This window comes from Pleurodeles waltl, chromosome 3_1, assembly GCF_031143425.1.
Source record: "Pleurodeles waltl isolate 20211129_DDA chromosome 3_1, aPleWal1.hap1.20221129, whole genome shotgun sequence".
Taxonomy (NCBI): Eukaryota; Metazoa; Chordata; class Amphibia; order Caudata; family Salamandridae; genus Pleurodeles; species Pleurodeles waltl.
The window spans coordinates 1,034,145,492-1,034,164,039 of NC_090440.1; the positions used below are offsets into that span (position 1 = coordinate 1,034,145,492).

Genomic DNA, 18,548 nt, shown 5'->3' on the forward strand with positions numbered 1-18,548 from the left:
TGTCGGCGCCAACGCCATCTGCAGTCTTCTTGCTCTTCGGTCTCTTAATGTCTTTCTGGACCGAAACGCTCGACAGGCTTCACAAGTATCTTCCTTGTGCTCTGGAGACAAACACAAGTTGCAGACCAGATGCTGATCTGTATACGGATACTTGTTGTGACATTTTGGGCAGAAGCGGAATGGGGTCCGTTCCATCAGCCTTGAAGAGACACGGGGCCGGGCCGACTAGGCCCGACGGGGGATCGAAAAAACCCCGAAGGGCCACCGGAGCTCTTCAAAAGTCGGTGTCGATTTGTTATAACTAACCCGATACCGAACGCAAACAATACCGACGATTTTTCCGAGATTCTTACTAACTTTCCGACCCGAAACCCGGAGCGAAAAGGAACGCGTCCGAACCCGATGGCGGAAAAAAAACAATCTAAGATGGAGTCGACGCCCATGCGCAATGGAGCCGAAATGGGAGGAGTCCCTCGATCTCGTGACTCGAAAAGACTTCTTCGAAGAAAGACAACTTGTAACACTCCAAACGCAACACTAGATGGCGGGATGTGCACAGCATGTGTATCTGCAGCTACACATGCCATCGAACATATATATATATATTTATATGGAAAATGTCACTTACCCAGTGTACATCTCTTCGTGGCACGTTCCGCTGCAGATTCACATGCTATGCACAGTTCCTGCCATCTAGTGTTGGGCTCGGAGTGTTACAAGTTGTTTTTCTTCGAAGAAGTCTTTTCGAGTCACGGGACCGAGTGACTCCTCCTTTTCGGCTCCATTGCGCATGTGCATCGACTCCAGCAGAGGGTAAGGTAGGAGTGATAGAGTGAGAATAGAAAGATGTCCATGCAATGGGATAGAGATGTATGTACAAAGTTTAAGTAAAGGACTGTTTATATACATATGTACAATTTTAATTATAACTTAAACGGCTACAGGCTCCCGGAGAGGAGGGAGGGCGCATGTGGATCTGCAGCGGAACATACCACGAACAGATGTACACTGGGTAAGTGACATTTTCCGTTCTGTGGCATGTGTAGCTGCAGAGACACATGCCATACATAGACTACAAAGCAGTTCTCCTCCCCAAAGCGGTAGTCAGTCTGTAGGAGTTGAAGTTGTCTGAAATAATGTTCTTAGTACAGCCTGTCCTACTGTGGCTTGTTGTGTTGCTAACACATCTACACAGTAATGCTTGGTAAAAATATGAGGTGAGGACCAAGTGGCTGCCTTACAAATCTCTGTCATTGGTATGTTTCCCAGAAAGGCCATTGTTGCTCCTTTCTTTCTAGTGGAGTGTGCCTTTGGTGTAATGAGTAGTTGTCTTTTAGCTTTCAGGTAACAAGTCTGTATACATTTCACTATCCATCTGATTATGCCTTGTTTGGATATAGGGTTACCAGTATGGGGTTTTTGGAATGCGACGAACAACTGTTTAGTTTTTCGAAATGCTTTTGTTCTGTCGATGTAATACATTAGAGCTCTTTTTATATCTAATGTATGCAGTGCTCTTTCTGCCACTGAGTCTGGCTGTGGGAAGAAGACTGGGAGTGCCACTGTTTGGTTTAAATGAAACGGTGAAATGACTTTTGGTAGAAATTTTGGATTTGTGCAGAGTACAACTTTATGTTTGTGTACTTGTATAAAGGGTTCTTCAATAGTAAAAGCCTGTATTTCACTAACTCTTCGTATTGAAGTGATTGCTACTAGAAATGCTACTTTCCAAGTTAAGAATTGGATCTGACAAGAGTGCATGGGTTCAAATGGTGGACCCATGAATCGTGTAAGTACAGTATTAAGATTCCACAAGGGTACTGGTGGAGTTCTTGGAGGTATGATTTGTTTTAGGCCTTCCATGAAGGCTTTAATAACTGGTTTCCTAAATAGGGATTTTTTCTGTTTATTTTGCTAATAAGCCGAAATTGCAGTGAGGTGTATTTTGATGGATGAAAAAGCTAGATTTGCCTTTTGTAGGTGGAGTAAATAACCTACGATGTCTTGTATGGACGCATCCAAAGGTGTTATGTGTTTTGCTTGGCAGTAGAAAACAAATCTTTTCCATTTGTTAGCATAATACTGCCTGGTGGTAGGTTTTCTTGCCTGTTTAATGACTTCCATACACTCAGTTGGAAGATTCAGATAGCCAAATAAGATTTCAGGAGCCAGATTGCTAGACTGAGCATTGGGGTGTCAGATCTGGTCTGTTTGAAAGCTTGACGTGAGGTACTACTGAGAGGTCCAACAGTGTGGTGTACCATGGTTGGCGTGCCCACGTTGGTGCTATACGTATTAGTTTGAGTTTGTTTTGACGCAGTTTGTTGGCTATAAATGGAATGAGTGGGAGAGGGGGAAAAGCGTAAGCAAATATCCCTGACCAGTTGATCCATAGAGCATTGCCCTTGGAGTGAGGGTGTGGGTACCTGGACGCGAAGTTTTGGCATTTTGCATTTTGGTTTGTGGCAAACAGATCTATGTCTGGTGTCCTCCACTGATGAAAGTGTTTCTGTAGTACCTGGGGATGTATTTCCCATTCGTGAGTTTGCTGGTGATCCCGACTGAGGTTGTCTGCTAATTGATTGTGAATCCCTGGAATGTACTGAGCTATCAGGCGAATGTTGTTGTGAATTGCCCAATGCCGAATTTTTTGTGCTAGGAGGCAAAGTTGCGATGAGTGTGTTCCCCCTTGTTTGTTTAAGTAGTATATCGTTGTCATATTGTCTGTTTTGACAAGAATGTGTTTGTGAGCTAGAAGAGGTTGAAAGGCTCTTAGTGCTAGAAAGACTGCTAGCAGCTCTAAGTGATTTATGTGTAGCTGCTTTTGCTTGCTGTCCCCTGTCCCTGAATACTGTGATTGTTGAGGTGTGCTCCCCACCCAATCATTGATTCATCTGTTGTGAGAATGGCGTGAGGCACACGGTCTTGAAAAGGCCGCCCTTTGTTTAAATTTGTGGGATTCCACCACTGAAGCGAATAGTGTGTTTGGCGGTCCATCAACACTAGATCTTGGAGATGACCCTGTGCCTGCGACCACTGTTTTGCAAGGCACTGCTGTAAGGGCTGCATGTGTAACAGTGTGTTTGGGACAATTGCGATGCATGATGCCATCATGCCTAGGAGTTTCATCACAAATATGACTGTGTAGTGCTGATTTGGTTGTATTTTTGGCAACATGGTGTGGAATGATTGCACCCTTTGTGGGCTTGGACTTGCAAGCTCTTTTTGAGTGTTGAGTGTAGCTCCCAAGTACTGCCGAATTTGGGATGGTTGCAAGTGTGATTTTTGATAATTTATCGAAAACCCTAGTGTGTGTAGGGTATCTATTACATAACGTGTGTGATGTTGACACTGTTTTTGAGTGTTGGCCTTTATTAGCCAATCGTCGAGATATGGGAATACATGCATGTGTTGTCTCCTTATGTATGCTGCTATTACGGCAAGGCATTTTGTAAATACTCGGGGCTGTTATCCTGAAGGGTAATACCTTGAATTGGTAATGTTTCCCTTGTATAACAAACATGAGGTATTTGCTGTGAGCTGGATGGATGGGTATGTGAAAATACGCATCTTTTAAATCCAGTGTTGACATGTATTCTCCCTGTTTCAGTAATGGGACTACATCTTGGAGTGTCACCATGTGGAAGTGTTCTGATTGAATGTAAAGGTTGAGAGTCCTGAGATCTAATATTGGCCTTAGCGTTTTGTCCTTTTTGGGAATGAGGAAGTACAGGGAATAAACCCCTGTTCCTTTTTGTTGGTGAGGCACTAGTTCTATGGCTTGTTTGGTTAATAGTGCCTGCACTTCTGTTTGTAACATTGCTAGATGTTGCGACAATAGTTTGTGCGCTTTTGGGGGAATTTCTTGAGGAAAATGTATGAATTCTATGCAGTAACCATGTTGGATAATTGATAGTACCCATGTGTCTGTTGTGATCTTTGACCATTGATTGTGAAACATTTTCAGTCTTCCTCCCACAGGGGATGTGTGTTGGGGGAAGGTGATGGCAAAGTCACTGCTTGTTGTTAGTGGTTTGCTTTGTAGATTGGAATTTTCCCCTGGATTTGGGAAATTGCCCTCTGAAGGACCCTCGAAACCCCCCTCTTTGAATCTGTGTTGGTAGGAGGGCTTTGTTTGTGAGGTGGATGGTTCTGAGAGCTGTGGCCTGAAACCCCCCCATGCTGCGGCTTCCGAAATGTCCCTCTGTAATGGGGTGAGTAAAGTGCTCCCATCGCTTTGGCTGTGTCAGTATCCTTTTTCATTTTTCTATGGCTGTGTCCACCTGTGTGACAAACAACTGCTGTTGGTTGAAGGGCATGTGGAGGACAGCCTATTGGATCTCAGGTTTATAACCTGATGATCTGAGCCATGCATGGCGTCTAATGGTAACTGCCATATTTATGGTTCTTGCAGCTGTAACAGCTGAATCGAACGCTGACCTTATCTGGTTACTCGTTATTGCTTGTCCCTCCTTTATTACCTGCTGAGCTCTATGTTGGTATTCTTTGGGGAGATGTTGAATAATGTCCTTCATCTCATCCCAATGAGCCCTGTTGTGTCTTGCGAGGAGGGCCTGTGAGTTCGCTATGCGCCACTGATTGGCTGCTTGTGACGCTACCCTCTTTCCTGCCGCATCAAACTTTTTACTTTCCTTATCTGGTGGGGGTGCATCTCCAGAGGACTGCGAGTTAGCCCTGTTCCTTGCCGAGCTGACCACTACCGAATCTGGGGGCAGCTGTTGCGGGATAAATACTGGGTCAGAAGGTGGTGGTTTATACTTCTTTTCTACCCTTGGGGTTATGGCCCTTCCTTTAACCAGCTCCTGGAAAATTTGTTGGGCATGTTTGAGCATACCTGGGAGCATGGGTAGACTTTGGTATGTTGTGTGTGTTGAGGACAATGTATTAAAAAGAAAGACGTCCTCTAGTGGTTCAGTGTGCATGTTTACATTGTGAAAAGCTGCAGCCCTAGCCAAAACCTGTGTGTAGGAGGTGCTATCTTCAGGTGGAGAGGGTTTAGACGGATAGCACTCTGGGCTGTTGTCTGACACAGGGTCATCATAAAGATCCCACGGATCTGTGTCCTGATGTGACTGCATAGTGTGTGTGGGTGACTGTGCAGTAGGTGTAGCAGGTGGAGAGACAGTTCTTTGAGGAGAATGAGGAGGAGACTGGGCTGGAGAAAAATGGCGTGGCAGAGATTGCTCTCTTGGCACTTTAGCCTTTGGCTGATCAGTGTCCATGGAAAGCCAGCTTTCTTTTAAATTTGAGGGGAGGTGCTGTGAGGATCTTGCCAGTATCCTTGTGGATCTGTATCCTGGCTTGTCTGTCATGGAGGAGTCACTCGGTCCTGTGACTCGAAAAGACTTCTTCGAAGAAAAACAACTTGTAACACTCCGAGCCCAACACTAGATGGCAGGAACTGTGCATAGCATGTGTATCTGCAGCTACACATGCCACCGAACATATATATTTATTTAAAATAATTACAAAAAAAACAGAAAAAACTTACTGTTGCATCTTGAATGTTTCCTTGTTGCAAAATAATAGTAAGTCCTTCTTCTGTTTTTAAAACCTGAACATCTTGTTGGTTTCTATGTTTTCTTTTTTCAGGTTTAGTGTGGCTTGCTAATTTTGGCACAGGTTGCAAATGTTGCCCACCTCCAAAGTGTTTTTTCAACGCACAAATAAAGGCATCCACTGTTTCCTGACCCTTATCGACAAAATGTATGTGATGCAGGCAGCTTTTCCAGTTATGATCTTCCATGTATTCCTTTAACGAAACAACAATACAATTCACGCAAAGGTCTAATGGGAAGCCAAAAATGCCAGAACTCATTGCAGGGATCCCAATGGAATTGTGATTATACCTCTCTGCAAGCTTGAAACTTCCTTTAATAGACTTTTTCAACAAGCTCTCTGCAACACCTGGTTTAAATTCATCCCACTGGGGCCAAACTGCGTGAATCACCCTTTTGCAGGGTAAATTTCCAGCAGATGTTTCAACTACATCCCCGGGCTTCAGTTTTCCCAGCTTCTCTACAATATTGTCACTTTCAGTTTGTAGCTGGGGGCCCGCCGCTTTCAAGAGTGCATCTGCAACACCTCCATCATGTTTCAGGTCTTCATTTGAAATATTCACCACCACATCAACAGGGTGTCTAGGCAGGTCATCTTTGTAAACCCCTACAACTATTCCGCCTTGCAGGGTAACATCGTAGCTGGGAAGGCCTGCCTCTACCTCACAATACTCTTCGCATTTCTCTCCGTCTTTTGCCAACCTCACGTAACAATTGAATTTCTGTTTCACTGTAATATACCATGCCTCCTCCGATTTCTGAAAGAATTTCTTGGCTCCTGGTTTATTAATGGAGAGGATTTTTGAATGCAGTGAAGAGAGGACCTGTTGGACCATGCCGGCCATTACCTTCACATCTCTACGTGGACCACACAATGAAATGGATTTCCTCATAGCTTGCTGGTTAAAATCAATTTTTATGTTTTTTTTCTGAATTTCAAGCAACATTTGCTTTTTCTCCTCTTGCAAAAACTGTGCCACCACTTCATAACAAAGAGGGAAGGACATCTGAATTTGAGTGTTCTCATCAATAAAATTAGAAACCTGATAGAAGCCTTCTGTTACAGCCCCTGAATATCCAATGATTACCACTGTATTTTCCTCAATCTCAATTATAACAGTCTGCCTCTCTGAATTGAGGGTATCCAATAAAGTACTTCTTAAAGTATCCCATTCTTTCATTTTGATTACAGAGCAGTCTTCTAAATCAACACATTTGTAGATTATAGACTCTTTGATTTGTTTTTCAGCTTCTTCTATAGCATTTTGCGAGTTTCCTTTCAACAGCACCATTTTGCCCTCAGTCTTACAAACAGCACTGATTTTTTTATCGGTTAGCAAGATGTAGGAAAGATCCTCATTATCAACCTGCTGAATAAAGCACAAAACGTGAGGGTTAACGTCAATAGGTTTTTGATTTAAAGTTCGCTCCCATTCAAGTATCTTGCTTTTGGCAGCAAACACTTCTACTGGAAGGCCAGAAAAATTAATGCTGCTCGCTGAAGCCTCGTACACCATTTTTATTTCTGGGGAGATCTTATGGATACTCTCTTCTAACTTGTCAGAGCACATTATTGAGTATTCTGCCGGAGAGACATGCAAGCTTTCACAGATACTTTGAGTTTTCCTTTCGATTTCTTTTGTGGTCTGTTTTAAAATTTCCTTGAATTGCAAGTCCATTTGGACAACATTTTCCACAATTCCTGCCAGACCAACTTTGTTACTGCTGACATCAGGTATGATAACAACTTCAACTCCCACTGCACCAGTCACTTTCTCCTTCATAACCTCCCACATCTCTGGATTCACTGAGTGCTCAACGGCTTTACATTTTTCCATGATGTTTGAGAACTTCTTGGGAACTTCTTCATTCCATGTTTTAGCAAGTTTGGCAAGCATCTTCCTCTTCTTCAATAAGGAAGCTAAAGGGGCAAGAATGACCTCTTTGTGAGGAGTTCCTGAGTGAGGCCAGGTTAGTTGACAGTATGAATCCAACATGTCCCTATTTATGTCTTCCAACAATTTCTTGTCTTTCTGAAGATACTGCCATATATACGGATTAATAGGTAATCGAATGAGTTCAGGAAGTTGCATGACTGGCCTGTTCTTTCCGTATAGCGCCGAATCAAGTGTAATGTAGTAGGGATAGACAGATACTGCTTTTTCTTTCATCATATGTGGCTCTGCCAAGACTGTGGTAATCACTACGGAAAGAACAAAAAAAGATCGATATTTTACTCAAGTTGTGCAAGAGGAAAACCAATTTCATGCTGCACAGAATATTTAACATTGTGGCTCCAATTACAAGTAATGTGGATTTATGTGCGTGTAGGCAGTGTGGCAAGAATTAACGTTTACTGTTGGTATCCTCATACATAAATCCATCTATCCCCACAGAAAGGCAAATAATCACACAGACCTAGTTTTGCTAGGTCAAATTTAGCAGTGGATCCCAATTCCCTGCGGTATATTGGTCCCACTTACCACCTTCTCTGAGCAGATGATAAATGGGAGAGGGTGGGCAAGGGGATGAGGGGTGGGTAGCAGAGGTTGTCAGTTGGCTGGGGAGAATGTGGTCTGGGAGGAGGAAGCATTGTGATCTTACCCCTGCGTTTTAGGAAGGGGGGGAAGAGTCGGAGGGGGGCCAGGCACTGGGCTGCACTTGCGGGCCAAGCATCAAGTGATTTTAGCAACTGGGTTTTCTAGCCTTCACCAGGGAATACAGGTGTGGGAATAGCAGGCCAGTTTTCTCATCAGGGGTGACACTTTGTCTAACTTGTAACTGGGCCCAAAATGGTGAGCTTGAATCTTCAAAATTAAAGACATTTTCTGTACAGTGGGCCACCTAAAACTCATATAGAAAATGACATAAAACAAGGCTCCATTTTTCATGATCAAGGCAACATATTACACTAATCATTACTAGAATACTTCTTAGATTTGTATTTCTTTTTGACATTTACATAGAACAAACCTAAATGATAATTAACGGAGTGCTCTGCATCACAAAACACGAAGACCTGAACAAGACCAGAGGAGGGGTGGTGAGAAATATGTAGGGTGGAAGAAAACTAATAAACAAAGCTGGCTAATTGCTCTGGCTATTGAACCTGAAGTAACTGGATAAACAGGTCACTGTTATGATGCAAAATTAAAGGAATACCTTGTTAACTGTTGTCTATAGTAAATAAACACCAGCCTGTTAAAATTGAAATGAATGCATGTAGGATAGGATTTCCATGAGCAGTTTAAGTTATTTAAGCTCCAAACCTACCCATGGCTAGTGCCCTCCCCCACTGTCATACACAGATAGACAGGGTGGATGCCCAAGTGTGAGTAGTTATTCACATCTTTGTAGTCAAGGCTGTTACAACATTCCATTGAAAACCCATTGGGTATCGTCAACAGCTGCCTTGAACAATTTGCACCAAACCTTGGAAAAAATACTACACAGTATTCAGACTTTGATTCTACTAAATCTGGTGCTTGTTTGTAGAGTGAGAAAATTTCAACAGGGGCACTGGAAAGGTTGTTTGCAAAATAAATAAAAGAATAAAGAATAATGAAAAAAACACCAGACCAAACTTAACAGGCAAGCAGTACAAATACTCACTGTGCAGAAGCTAAACTGGGGTACTTTTGTTTTGCCAGTTTAATGTTATATGTCAAAATGAAAGTGAAACGTGTAGGTTATCTGTCAATGTTTGAGGTTATTTATTTTTTTATTGTTTTTAATAGAGCATCCTCGATACCCACTGTACACAAAGTGGTAATGTTTGTGAAAATAATGTGATGTGTCTGGCTAGAATCACTTGGATCAATTACAGCCAATCACTTTGTGTGATTTGGTAGAGTGCAGCATCTGGTTTCTGCTACATTACGCAGATGTGAAATGCCTAGTTAATCTGATCACTTCTCACTTTGTAACAGGTCAAAACTATGACAAGCATTTGCAATACATTTGGTATCGCATTTGCTCCAGTTAGAGCTATTGGCACTGCAAATTCCTAACTGAACTTTTCTTGCCACATAAATTGAAAATGAAAAGTAAAACAGTTGACAAAAGCGAGCCGATTCAAAGTGCCATGGCCGTCATGAACATGAGCACGAAGGTGATACACAAAAGGAAAAAGAAGTTTGTTCACAGTCAACATATCGGCAATCATGCAATTATCCATGTAACATGGTCAGTCTGCAAGGTGGTCACAAAACCTCCCCAAGGAGGGACAAATGTAAAGCATTTACCAATGATAACAAATGATTTTTGAAAGGCAAGCCCAGGAACAACTGAAAGTGATGAGCATGAGGTGGACGTGGTTAAAAGCCCAAGGGTCAAAGCGATTGCACGCTCAACCTAAAAAGACACTTGCTCACACAGTGCCATGACCTGGCCAGCTAAGGAGGTGGAGACGGAAGAGGAATAAGATATACCTTGAACAAAAAAGGCTTGTGAGCAATAATATTCAATTGAATTTTCTTAGCTTCTCCTTTGAAACTGACCCCCACCAGACAATTCCAGGTTCTGACTAATGGCTAGATGGAGATATGGGCCCCTTTGTCAAATGGTAGAGGTATTTTTGCTACCTGAAAACAAAACATATCAATATGGAGGAGTTAACATCTGTTGCCCAAGGTTAAGGAACAGGAAGGTTTGTTGCACCCACTCTGTCTACACCAAAGGTAGGAAATATTATGTTTTTGCCCTACCTGCCTTAGGACCAGGTTCATCTTGTGTCCCTCCCCTTCTTTTTAAAATACTTATATTTAGTTTTTGAAAGTTATTAAAGCAGGGGCTAAAACAAACACCCACTGCATACAAGAAAACAGCTTGGAAGAGCATCATTACACCAGGTATTTCCACATGATTCAATAATAATGACTTGAGGGTATTAGATGAGTCAACAACAAATTGACAAGCATACTAAAGCAAGTTACATGGGTCACTCGTGGTTTAGCAACACTTCACTTGTCTCATCCTGTATATCCTACTCTTAATATTTGATCCAATCACCCCACACATTATGGAATTGTGGATAGACAGCCCCTACTTTTATATATGACCCGTTTTGCTGCCATGTGTAAGGCCATCCTTGTTTTCCATTCTCTCGCAGTCGTGTCCCCCCTCCTTTGAACATCAAGGGGAGACAGAGGGGCGAGTATAGGTATTTCTTAAATATATCTGTGATTGTTTTTTCACAACAAAACCTACAAATAAAACATGAGGGAATATTGCTTTGCAATATGTAGACAGCAAGCAATCCTATGTGCAACAAAAACACAAAGGGGGTTATTCCAACTTTGGAGGAGTGTTAATCCATCCCAAAAGTGACGGTAAGGTGACGGATATACCACCAGCCGTATTACGAGTTCCATAGGATATAATGGACTCGTAATACGGCTGGTGGTAAATCCGTCACTTTTCCGTCACTTTTGGGACGGATTAACACCTCCTCCAAAGTTGGAATAATCCCCTAAGTCTATTTAGAAAGTTCACAGAGAGCACACAACAACCCCTCCCTACCCCTTTACAACAGTCACTCACTCTTAAGTTACAATACACCCAGTAAATGTTTGTTTTGGGCCTGAAACGTGGGTGTGAATCGGTAAGTGTGATGAGCCACAGCATCTCAGCCCATTCCACCAGATCATCTTCCTATGGTTTGTCTGTACATGCGTTCCTCATGAATCTCCTCCACTATCGCCCATTTCAGTAGATCTTTTGCCATAGATGGGTGGTCTGTTTTCCCTCCAATTAATTGCAATTCTGAATTTTACCAGTTCCATCACCAAATTTAGGAATCCCCTTTTCATTTTATTAGTTTTCTGTATTTTATATACACTAACCAGACACTTTTCATTGTTTTGCCTACTAATGAACCTCCCTCTGACTAAAGCACAGCCACAACATTATCCCAGATCTCTGAGATGATATGATAGAACCAAACCATATTATTAAACCCAGCCCTCAACTCTCTACATTTGCCACAGCAGGCCTCATTGCCCAGCTATATTTTTGCCAGCTTCTTGGGTGGGTACGAAAGGTTCTGAGCACATAATAAAAATGTGTAAGCTGAAAAGGGCAATTGTAGAAATTCTACAAATTGCTGAACATGGACTTCCCCATTTATGATCTGCTACAAGCTTTGTTGCTTCCTCCACCCTCCTCTGTTGCACGTGTCCCACCTCTACCCTTTTGTCTCCCCACTAGTCCCTTGTACATGCTAGTTTTCAGTTTTTCTTCCCAACCGTCATTAATAGTGCTTCAAGTACTGGTGTGACGTGTCCCCTCATTCCCCTTCCCCCAAAACTAAGGCATCTGAAAACGTTGGCCAAAAAACTCTTGCTAGGTGCACTAATTTAGCATTCTGCAAGAATTGAGCCTTTCCAAAGTACTCTTAAGCATCCTGGAAGGTCACAAATGTATTGCGTCTGTACAGGTCTCCTGCTACTTCGTTTCCCAATACACTATCCCACCCCCAACCCATGACTATCTATTCGTGGACTTTCATGGCCTTCCCAATACTCTTAAATGGTTGCAGAATTCAAATCAGAAGTTCTGCCATACATGGGGCTGTCTTGATAACCCTCTGCACCACCAAGTGCCACATCTTGGGCATCTGTGTAATTATGTATAGGTGCTATTGGGAATGGGATTGTTAGTTGTGCAGAATATGAGGCCTGCACAAGTAATGGGTCTATGATTTTCCGTTTCAGGGAATCAAGCACCCCACAGTAGCACTTGACTCTCTCAGGGTAGCGTAGAAGTGCAGTCTAAGATCTACTCAGGGGAGGTGCTGTGGGCTAGTAATCAGCAGACTCTGGTACGCAATAACACTCAAATAATTGGCCAATCAGGGCACATTACAGTATAGGGGGGGTATCACTTTAGATAAACCAGGACTATTGGCTTCTTCGTGCATGAGCTTCTTGGGGAGGGGGATCCATGCACGCTTGTTAGCCCTGGCCTTTTGATAAAACAGGTTGTGTTGTCCCCTAGATGCTTGCCCTTCCCAGGGGAAATCAGAAGAATCACGGCAGAGGTCCATGCTCTTTATTTCATGGAAAAGGCCACCAACATTAAAAAGGCCACAACTCTGGCCCCATTAGGCTGATTTCAATGATCCTGGGCTCATTTTCCTCTTGGTGGCAACTTCTAGCCATCAGCAACAATTCCAGCAGGCCTCCTGGCCTACAAAGCAGTGCACCTTGCAGGGATCTGGTTCCACGGGCTCCCTGCACCAGTCTTTCTCCTTTACCTTGTCTCTGCAAAAATCTAGATCTAGTCCCCAACTGAACCCCTAGATAAGGAAACCAACCTCACTGGCCTTTGGAGAAACCCACTGGGCCCGAGGTCAACTTGGGCAGAGCCCTTTAGGGCATCACCCGCCAATCAACATTTGTCAATCCTTGACCCATTAGCAGTAATGCACCCCTCTCTTCCCACAACCTGTTGACAGCTTCTAACTAACCTTCCAATTTATATTAAAAGATGAACAAAAACTAGTGGACTGCTAAGTAACTGCTTGCTGCAGGCATGTGCTGCACCATCCACCAGACCTACTTATGCTGGACTATCAAATCTCTACAGCTGAACTATCAGCTTGGTTAGGGCATCGAAAGTTCTAACAAGCCCCTTTGATTGTTACATATCCATGCCTAGCAATCCTCAGTATTCTCAACCTTGTTAAACCACACCATTGCAAATTGCAACCTTGAGAAACATATATAGGCCCTCATTACAACTTTGGTGGTAAAAACCACCTACCACCGCGGCGACGGCTGCCAAAAGACCCATCGCCAGGGCTACCAGCCGTCCCCCATATTATGACCACAGCCGGATTTCTGCCACAAGGACGGCGGAAATCCAGCTGTGGCCATGTCGGCAGATGGCAGTAAGGGGGCTCTGCTACCACCACCAGCGCCACACCAGTAGACCGCGGCCAGCCGTATTATGACCAATAATACGGCCTGGTGGTGTTCTGTTGGCGGGTGCTGCTGGCCGTAGCAGCCACCTGTCCAGTCTCCTGCCAGAGGCCCCCGGATCCAGGATACGGAGAGGTAAGGGGGGGCAATGTGGGGGGGGAAGGCCCCTATCAGTGACGGGGAAGACATTCCCTGTCACTGATATGGCCTACTGCCATGGTTTTCGTGGCGTTGCGAACGCCACGAAAACCATGGCGGTAGGCGGGGTCATAATCCCGCAGGTGGCACAATGGCGGCCGCCGGGCTGGAGATGGATATCTCTGGCCTGGCGGCTGTTACTGCTGTGACGGTGGGAGTGGTACATTGGCGGTAAGTACTGCCAGCCTGTTGGCGGTTCTTACCGCCACATTATCGCCGACCGCCGGGGTTGTAATGACCACCCCCGTAGTGTTTTACTCACAAAGCATATGTAACTTTGTTCATTATAGTCCCCACGTTTGCCTCGATGAAAGCAATATCATATCTGTATATACTGTTTAAACTGTGCAATGCTTCTGATATTCAACCGTCATCTGTCTTTATGTCATTAACATCCAGCCCAAGATCCTTTTTGATTTCCTTCATCCATGAGAGTACAGCTTTTCTTGGACCAATGTATGTGATGTGTTGATTAACAGGACTCCCTTCTCCCAGTCTGTTTGTGACTAGAGAACTTTGGGCCACATGTAAAAAGGTAATTGTTTGCAAATAGAGAATTTTGTGTCCTTAACACCTTTTTCAATTCCCAGTGGGTCGCAAATATACCTACCTCATGAATATTATTGAGGTAAGTCTCGGTTTGCAACATACTGTGAATCTCTAAACGAACATAGATGGTGGTCCAGACCACAATGTCCCTGATTGCTTTCAAATAAAGCAATCTTTTTTTTCTATTGAAATGCAACCTGTTATCTTTAAAGGAAAACAGGATGCATTTAAAAATAAAATAAAAAAAAAGAAGGTTTTCTTTTCAATTGTTAAAAGTTGGCAGTAGTCTGTGAGACCACTGCCTGCTCTTAAAAATGCTTTTACAAAAATTCACAAAGGGGAAGGGGCCCCTTCCCATTTGCAAATGGGTTACCACCTACTTGAAGTAGGCAGTAAAATGCAAATGCTTTGAGACTGCAATTTGGTATTAGGAAGGGACGCCCTAAAAAAGCCCCTTCCTAATACTGAATCGCAAACCCAAAATGTGATTCAGTAACAGGTTGCCCAATTACAAATAGGGCTTTGTACATGTAAAAAAGCCTTTTGTGTCTGCAAACGGGCAGAATAGGCCAATTTGCAACCACCAAAAGCCTTTGTACATGTGGCCCTTGATTTCAGACTTTCCAGTTCGCACCCTACTAGGCCCTGTCTTATCCCAGTGTCCATGTCACTCACAGACCTGTGAAGAAGTGAGCCTTACCCTCTATAATTATCTTTAGCCTCGAGGATGTAAAATTTTTCAGTCTCATGTTTCTCAGCTGCTGTTTTACTTCCACTGATGCTTTTCATTGTTTTTTTTCATATAGTCGGGAAGAATACTGATAACATTGTTGTCATATTTTAACCCTAGTTTCAACTGTGCCCCTTGCAAAACCATGTTCCTGTGTCTGTGGTTGAGGAAATGGGCAATGACAGTTCTTGATGGCGCCCCCAGCGGTGGTCTTGAAACAAGCGCTCTATGTGCTTCTTTCACCAAAAAGCAAGATGACAGTTCCACACTGATTAAAGTTGTGTGTATCCAGTTTTTCAGAAACCTTTCTACTGAGATCTTGGCTACATTTTCAGGAAATCCAATAACTCACAGGTTGCTTCACATAGAGCGCCCTTTGGCATACCCTGCTCAGTCTTCTAGTTGTTTTGCTAGAGTGTGCCATTCTGTGACAATGGTTCTCAGATGACTCACGTTAACTGCAGCTTCTTTGTTCAGGGCTTTTTCCACTACCTTTCTGTGGTACCCCTGAAGTAGGTTCACCCCAATCCTAACACCATCTATCTTTGTTTCAGTAGCTGCCTGCCAATTTTTAATAGTCACAAGAATGTGTGCCATGGGTCATTTTTGTCCTCCTCTCCAGCGACTCATCACAGACGCACCACCTTTGTTTATTCAATTGTTTTGCCTGCCCCTTGAGACACTGAGATGTAGTTGTCAAGCATATTGCTCTGCTGTTTGAACCCTTGTGTTCTCCCCATTAGAGCAGAGTGTGGGCAGTTCAGCACTACAAATGTTCCCAGTTCTTCCACTTGACAGAAACTGTGCGGTATCTCCAGACATGTTTCTGGATTATTCTGTTGTCAATAGATAACTGTTCTGCTGTTGCTGGACATGCTGCCACTCTTGCAAGCCTGAAGTGGTATTGTTCCCCGAGGAAATCTGCAGCATGTCTAGGAACCACAAAACAACTCTCTACTAATGAAGGAATAATTCAGAAATATGTGTCTAGAGATCCAGCAATGGCTGCACCAGCTTCGGTAAATATTTTGATGAACTTGGAAATGAGCATGAACTTCTCTACCGAGTACGGCAGTGGTTCCCAAACTTTTTCGATCCCCGGCTCCTTTGACCTATTGGCTGTGTTGGCCACGGCTCCCCATTATGTTACTTTTTTTTGGCGGGTGGGGGAACGTAATCCCAGCCTGTACCTGTACCTACACTATTTACAGTTTGACTTCTTAATTCTCTGAAAACCATTTATTTTAAACTATTTCTTTTCTTTTGTCATAGGGATATTATTAATGGTACTCTGGCGCCCTCCGCTGGTCACAATAATTAATGCAGGGGGTTTTGTTTCCAAAACCACGGTGAAAAGCTACCGATTAAAAGCACCTCCGAGTGGTTTCCAGACTGTGTGCGGCGCCCCTGGCTAATTTTGACGGCGCACCAAGGAGCCGCGGCGCACAGTTTGGGAACCACTGGAGTACGGCATTATCCAGAAACACATGTATCTAAAGATACAGCAATGGCTGCAACAGCTTTGGTAAATACTTTTGACAAACTTTGAAATGAGCATGAAATTATGTACTGTATTGACCAGGATGCAGAGGGGTAATGGCACTGAGATGTGAGGCAGTGTGCTCCTACCCCAGAGAAGTAATAACCTAGTTCAGCCATTTCATGACCAGGTTTAGACTTCCCTCTTCACTAATATTTTTGCATGTCTGAACTATTTAAGCTCAATGCTGCACACCCCTCTTTCTGGCTTGTTTGAGGGAGAGTATATTTGTTAAATAATGTAGGAAGCTGCCTTTTTATATAATGGATAAAAAGAGGTACACTGTGCAAAGAGTCCAAGCAAACCCCAAAGGAATTACAGAGGTACAAATTACACCTCAAAAGCTCTCTTTTGTGGTAGTGTGGGCTAGCAGTTAGGCATATCAGAGGGTAGTGCTAAGCATGTAATGCATACACATAGGCAGTAAGCAAGACACACTCAATAAAGAAATCCAACACTCATTTAAGAAAATAACACATACTTTTATTTACATTTAGATACCAAGATTGCCGGAATTAGGTGAGTACTTTTTGAATCATGATTTTTTTTTATTTTTTTATAACCAACTTCATTACTTTAAATGAAAAGTCACAAGATGGTACGAGCATATTACACATGTTGAGCAATTTGCGGAAGTCCCATACAGACACATACTTACATATGTTGCAATACATTTTGTAGAAGGCCAAGAGCCTATTAAAGTCCCAATTAATCATACTTTTACATGTGATAGAAACAGTACAGTAGCGTTTACCTTCTCCCATATTCATGCAGTCCCCAGCCACTGAGACCAAATTTTATCAAAGTTCCTAGGACAGCCCCTGGCCAGGTAGACTGGCTGTTCCATGTTGGCGCACCAACTCAGTCCCCACCTCCACTGTGTTAGGGAGGGGGGGGGGGAATGCTCAGCGCCCATTGTATAGCAATGTCTCTTTTAGCTATAAGCAGCGCTATGCCCAAAACGTTTTTTTGCACCTGTGTGCCATCGACTCCTTCCATCACCCCCAGAAGAACTGTCAACGTGGAGGGCTCAAGGATGAGCTCCAGCAGCGCCAAGCGTTACCCTATGATTTGCGACCAGTAACGTCTGATGACGGGGAAGGACCAGGCTATATGAAATAAATTGTCGGGTGACTGCACGCATCTATTGTGTTCTGAGTTAGCTTGCAGCCCTGCTCGGTGGAGCACTGGTGGAGGCTGTTAGTGGTAAGGTATGCACTGTGTAGATAATATGTTTGTATTAAGCGTAGTCTGGCAGATATGGTGAAAGTACATGCCAGTAAAGAGTCTCTCCAGTCATCGTCTTCCTCTGGCTCAATCCATGTCTCCCATTGAGAGTGTAAAGGCTGAAGAGACGCAGCGGAATTCAACAATAGGGATCAATAAATTTGCTTTGCCACCCCCACCTCCCCAATCAATTCAAGCTATGAATTTTTACAGTTCTCAAAGTTGAATGGGAGAGAAAACATATACGGCAGGCAGGTACTTCATAGCAGCTTACAGTACCAACCTTCCAGATTTAAGATTAGTGTGGAGCACTGTCCTAGGCCACACCAACTTATCACCTCAGGAAGCACCGGGGTGGCCAGGTGCATAGGTTTAGTTCAGTGTCAGGTGCCCCCTTGAAGTCAATGGGGATCAGTCTAGTCAGAAAGGTGCTGCAGGGGTGGACTGAGGGACCAGTCCAAGTGAACCACCAAGGGGGTTCAGTTCTGGGGAGGCCAGGTGCAGAGGTGCCTTGGACTGTCAGGTTTCCGTCTCTGGTGGTTGTCGCGGTAGAGAGAACCTGGAGAAAGAAGCTGCAGGGATGGACTGGGGGTCCAGTCCGACCGAACCAAGTTGGCTCAGGTCTCACAAGGATTGGGGACATAAGGACCCCTGTGGTCCTCTTCTCCTTGGTGTCGGTTGCAGAAGTGCAGTGGACCGTCGTGTCTCTGTCAATGGAGGTGGTTGAGGTAAATGGAGCCTGCAGAAAGAGGCTGCAGACGCCATCAGAAGCGTATAGTGGGCTAACTCAAATGGGGCTTCAT

General features: G+C 43.8%; 1 protein-coding gene across 2 annotated transcripts in view; it reads right to left on the bottom strand.

The window, feature by feature from the left end:
- Window positions 1-18,548, bottom strand: part of LOC138284950 (protein mono-ADP-ribosyltransferase PARP14-like) — a 1,156,311-nt gene that overhangs the window by 844,957 nt on the left and 292,806 nt on the right. For both annotated transcript variants that reach the window (XM_069224299.1, XM_069224298.1), the window contains exon 7: window positions 5,513-7,782. In XM_069224299.1, coding sequence (XP_069080400.1) covers window positions 5,513-7,782 — 2,270 coding nt within the window. The remainder of the gene's footprint in view (window positions 1-5,512; window positions 7,783-18,548) is intronic.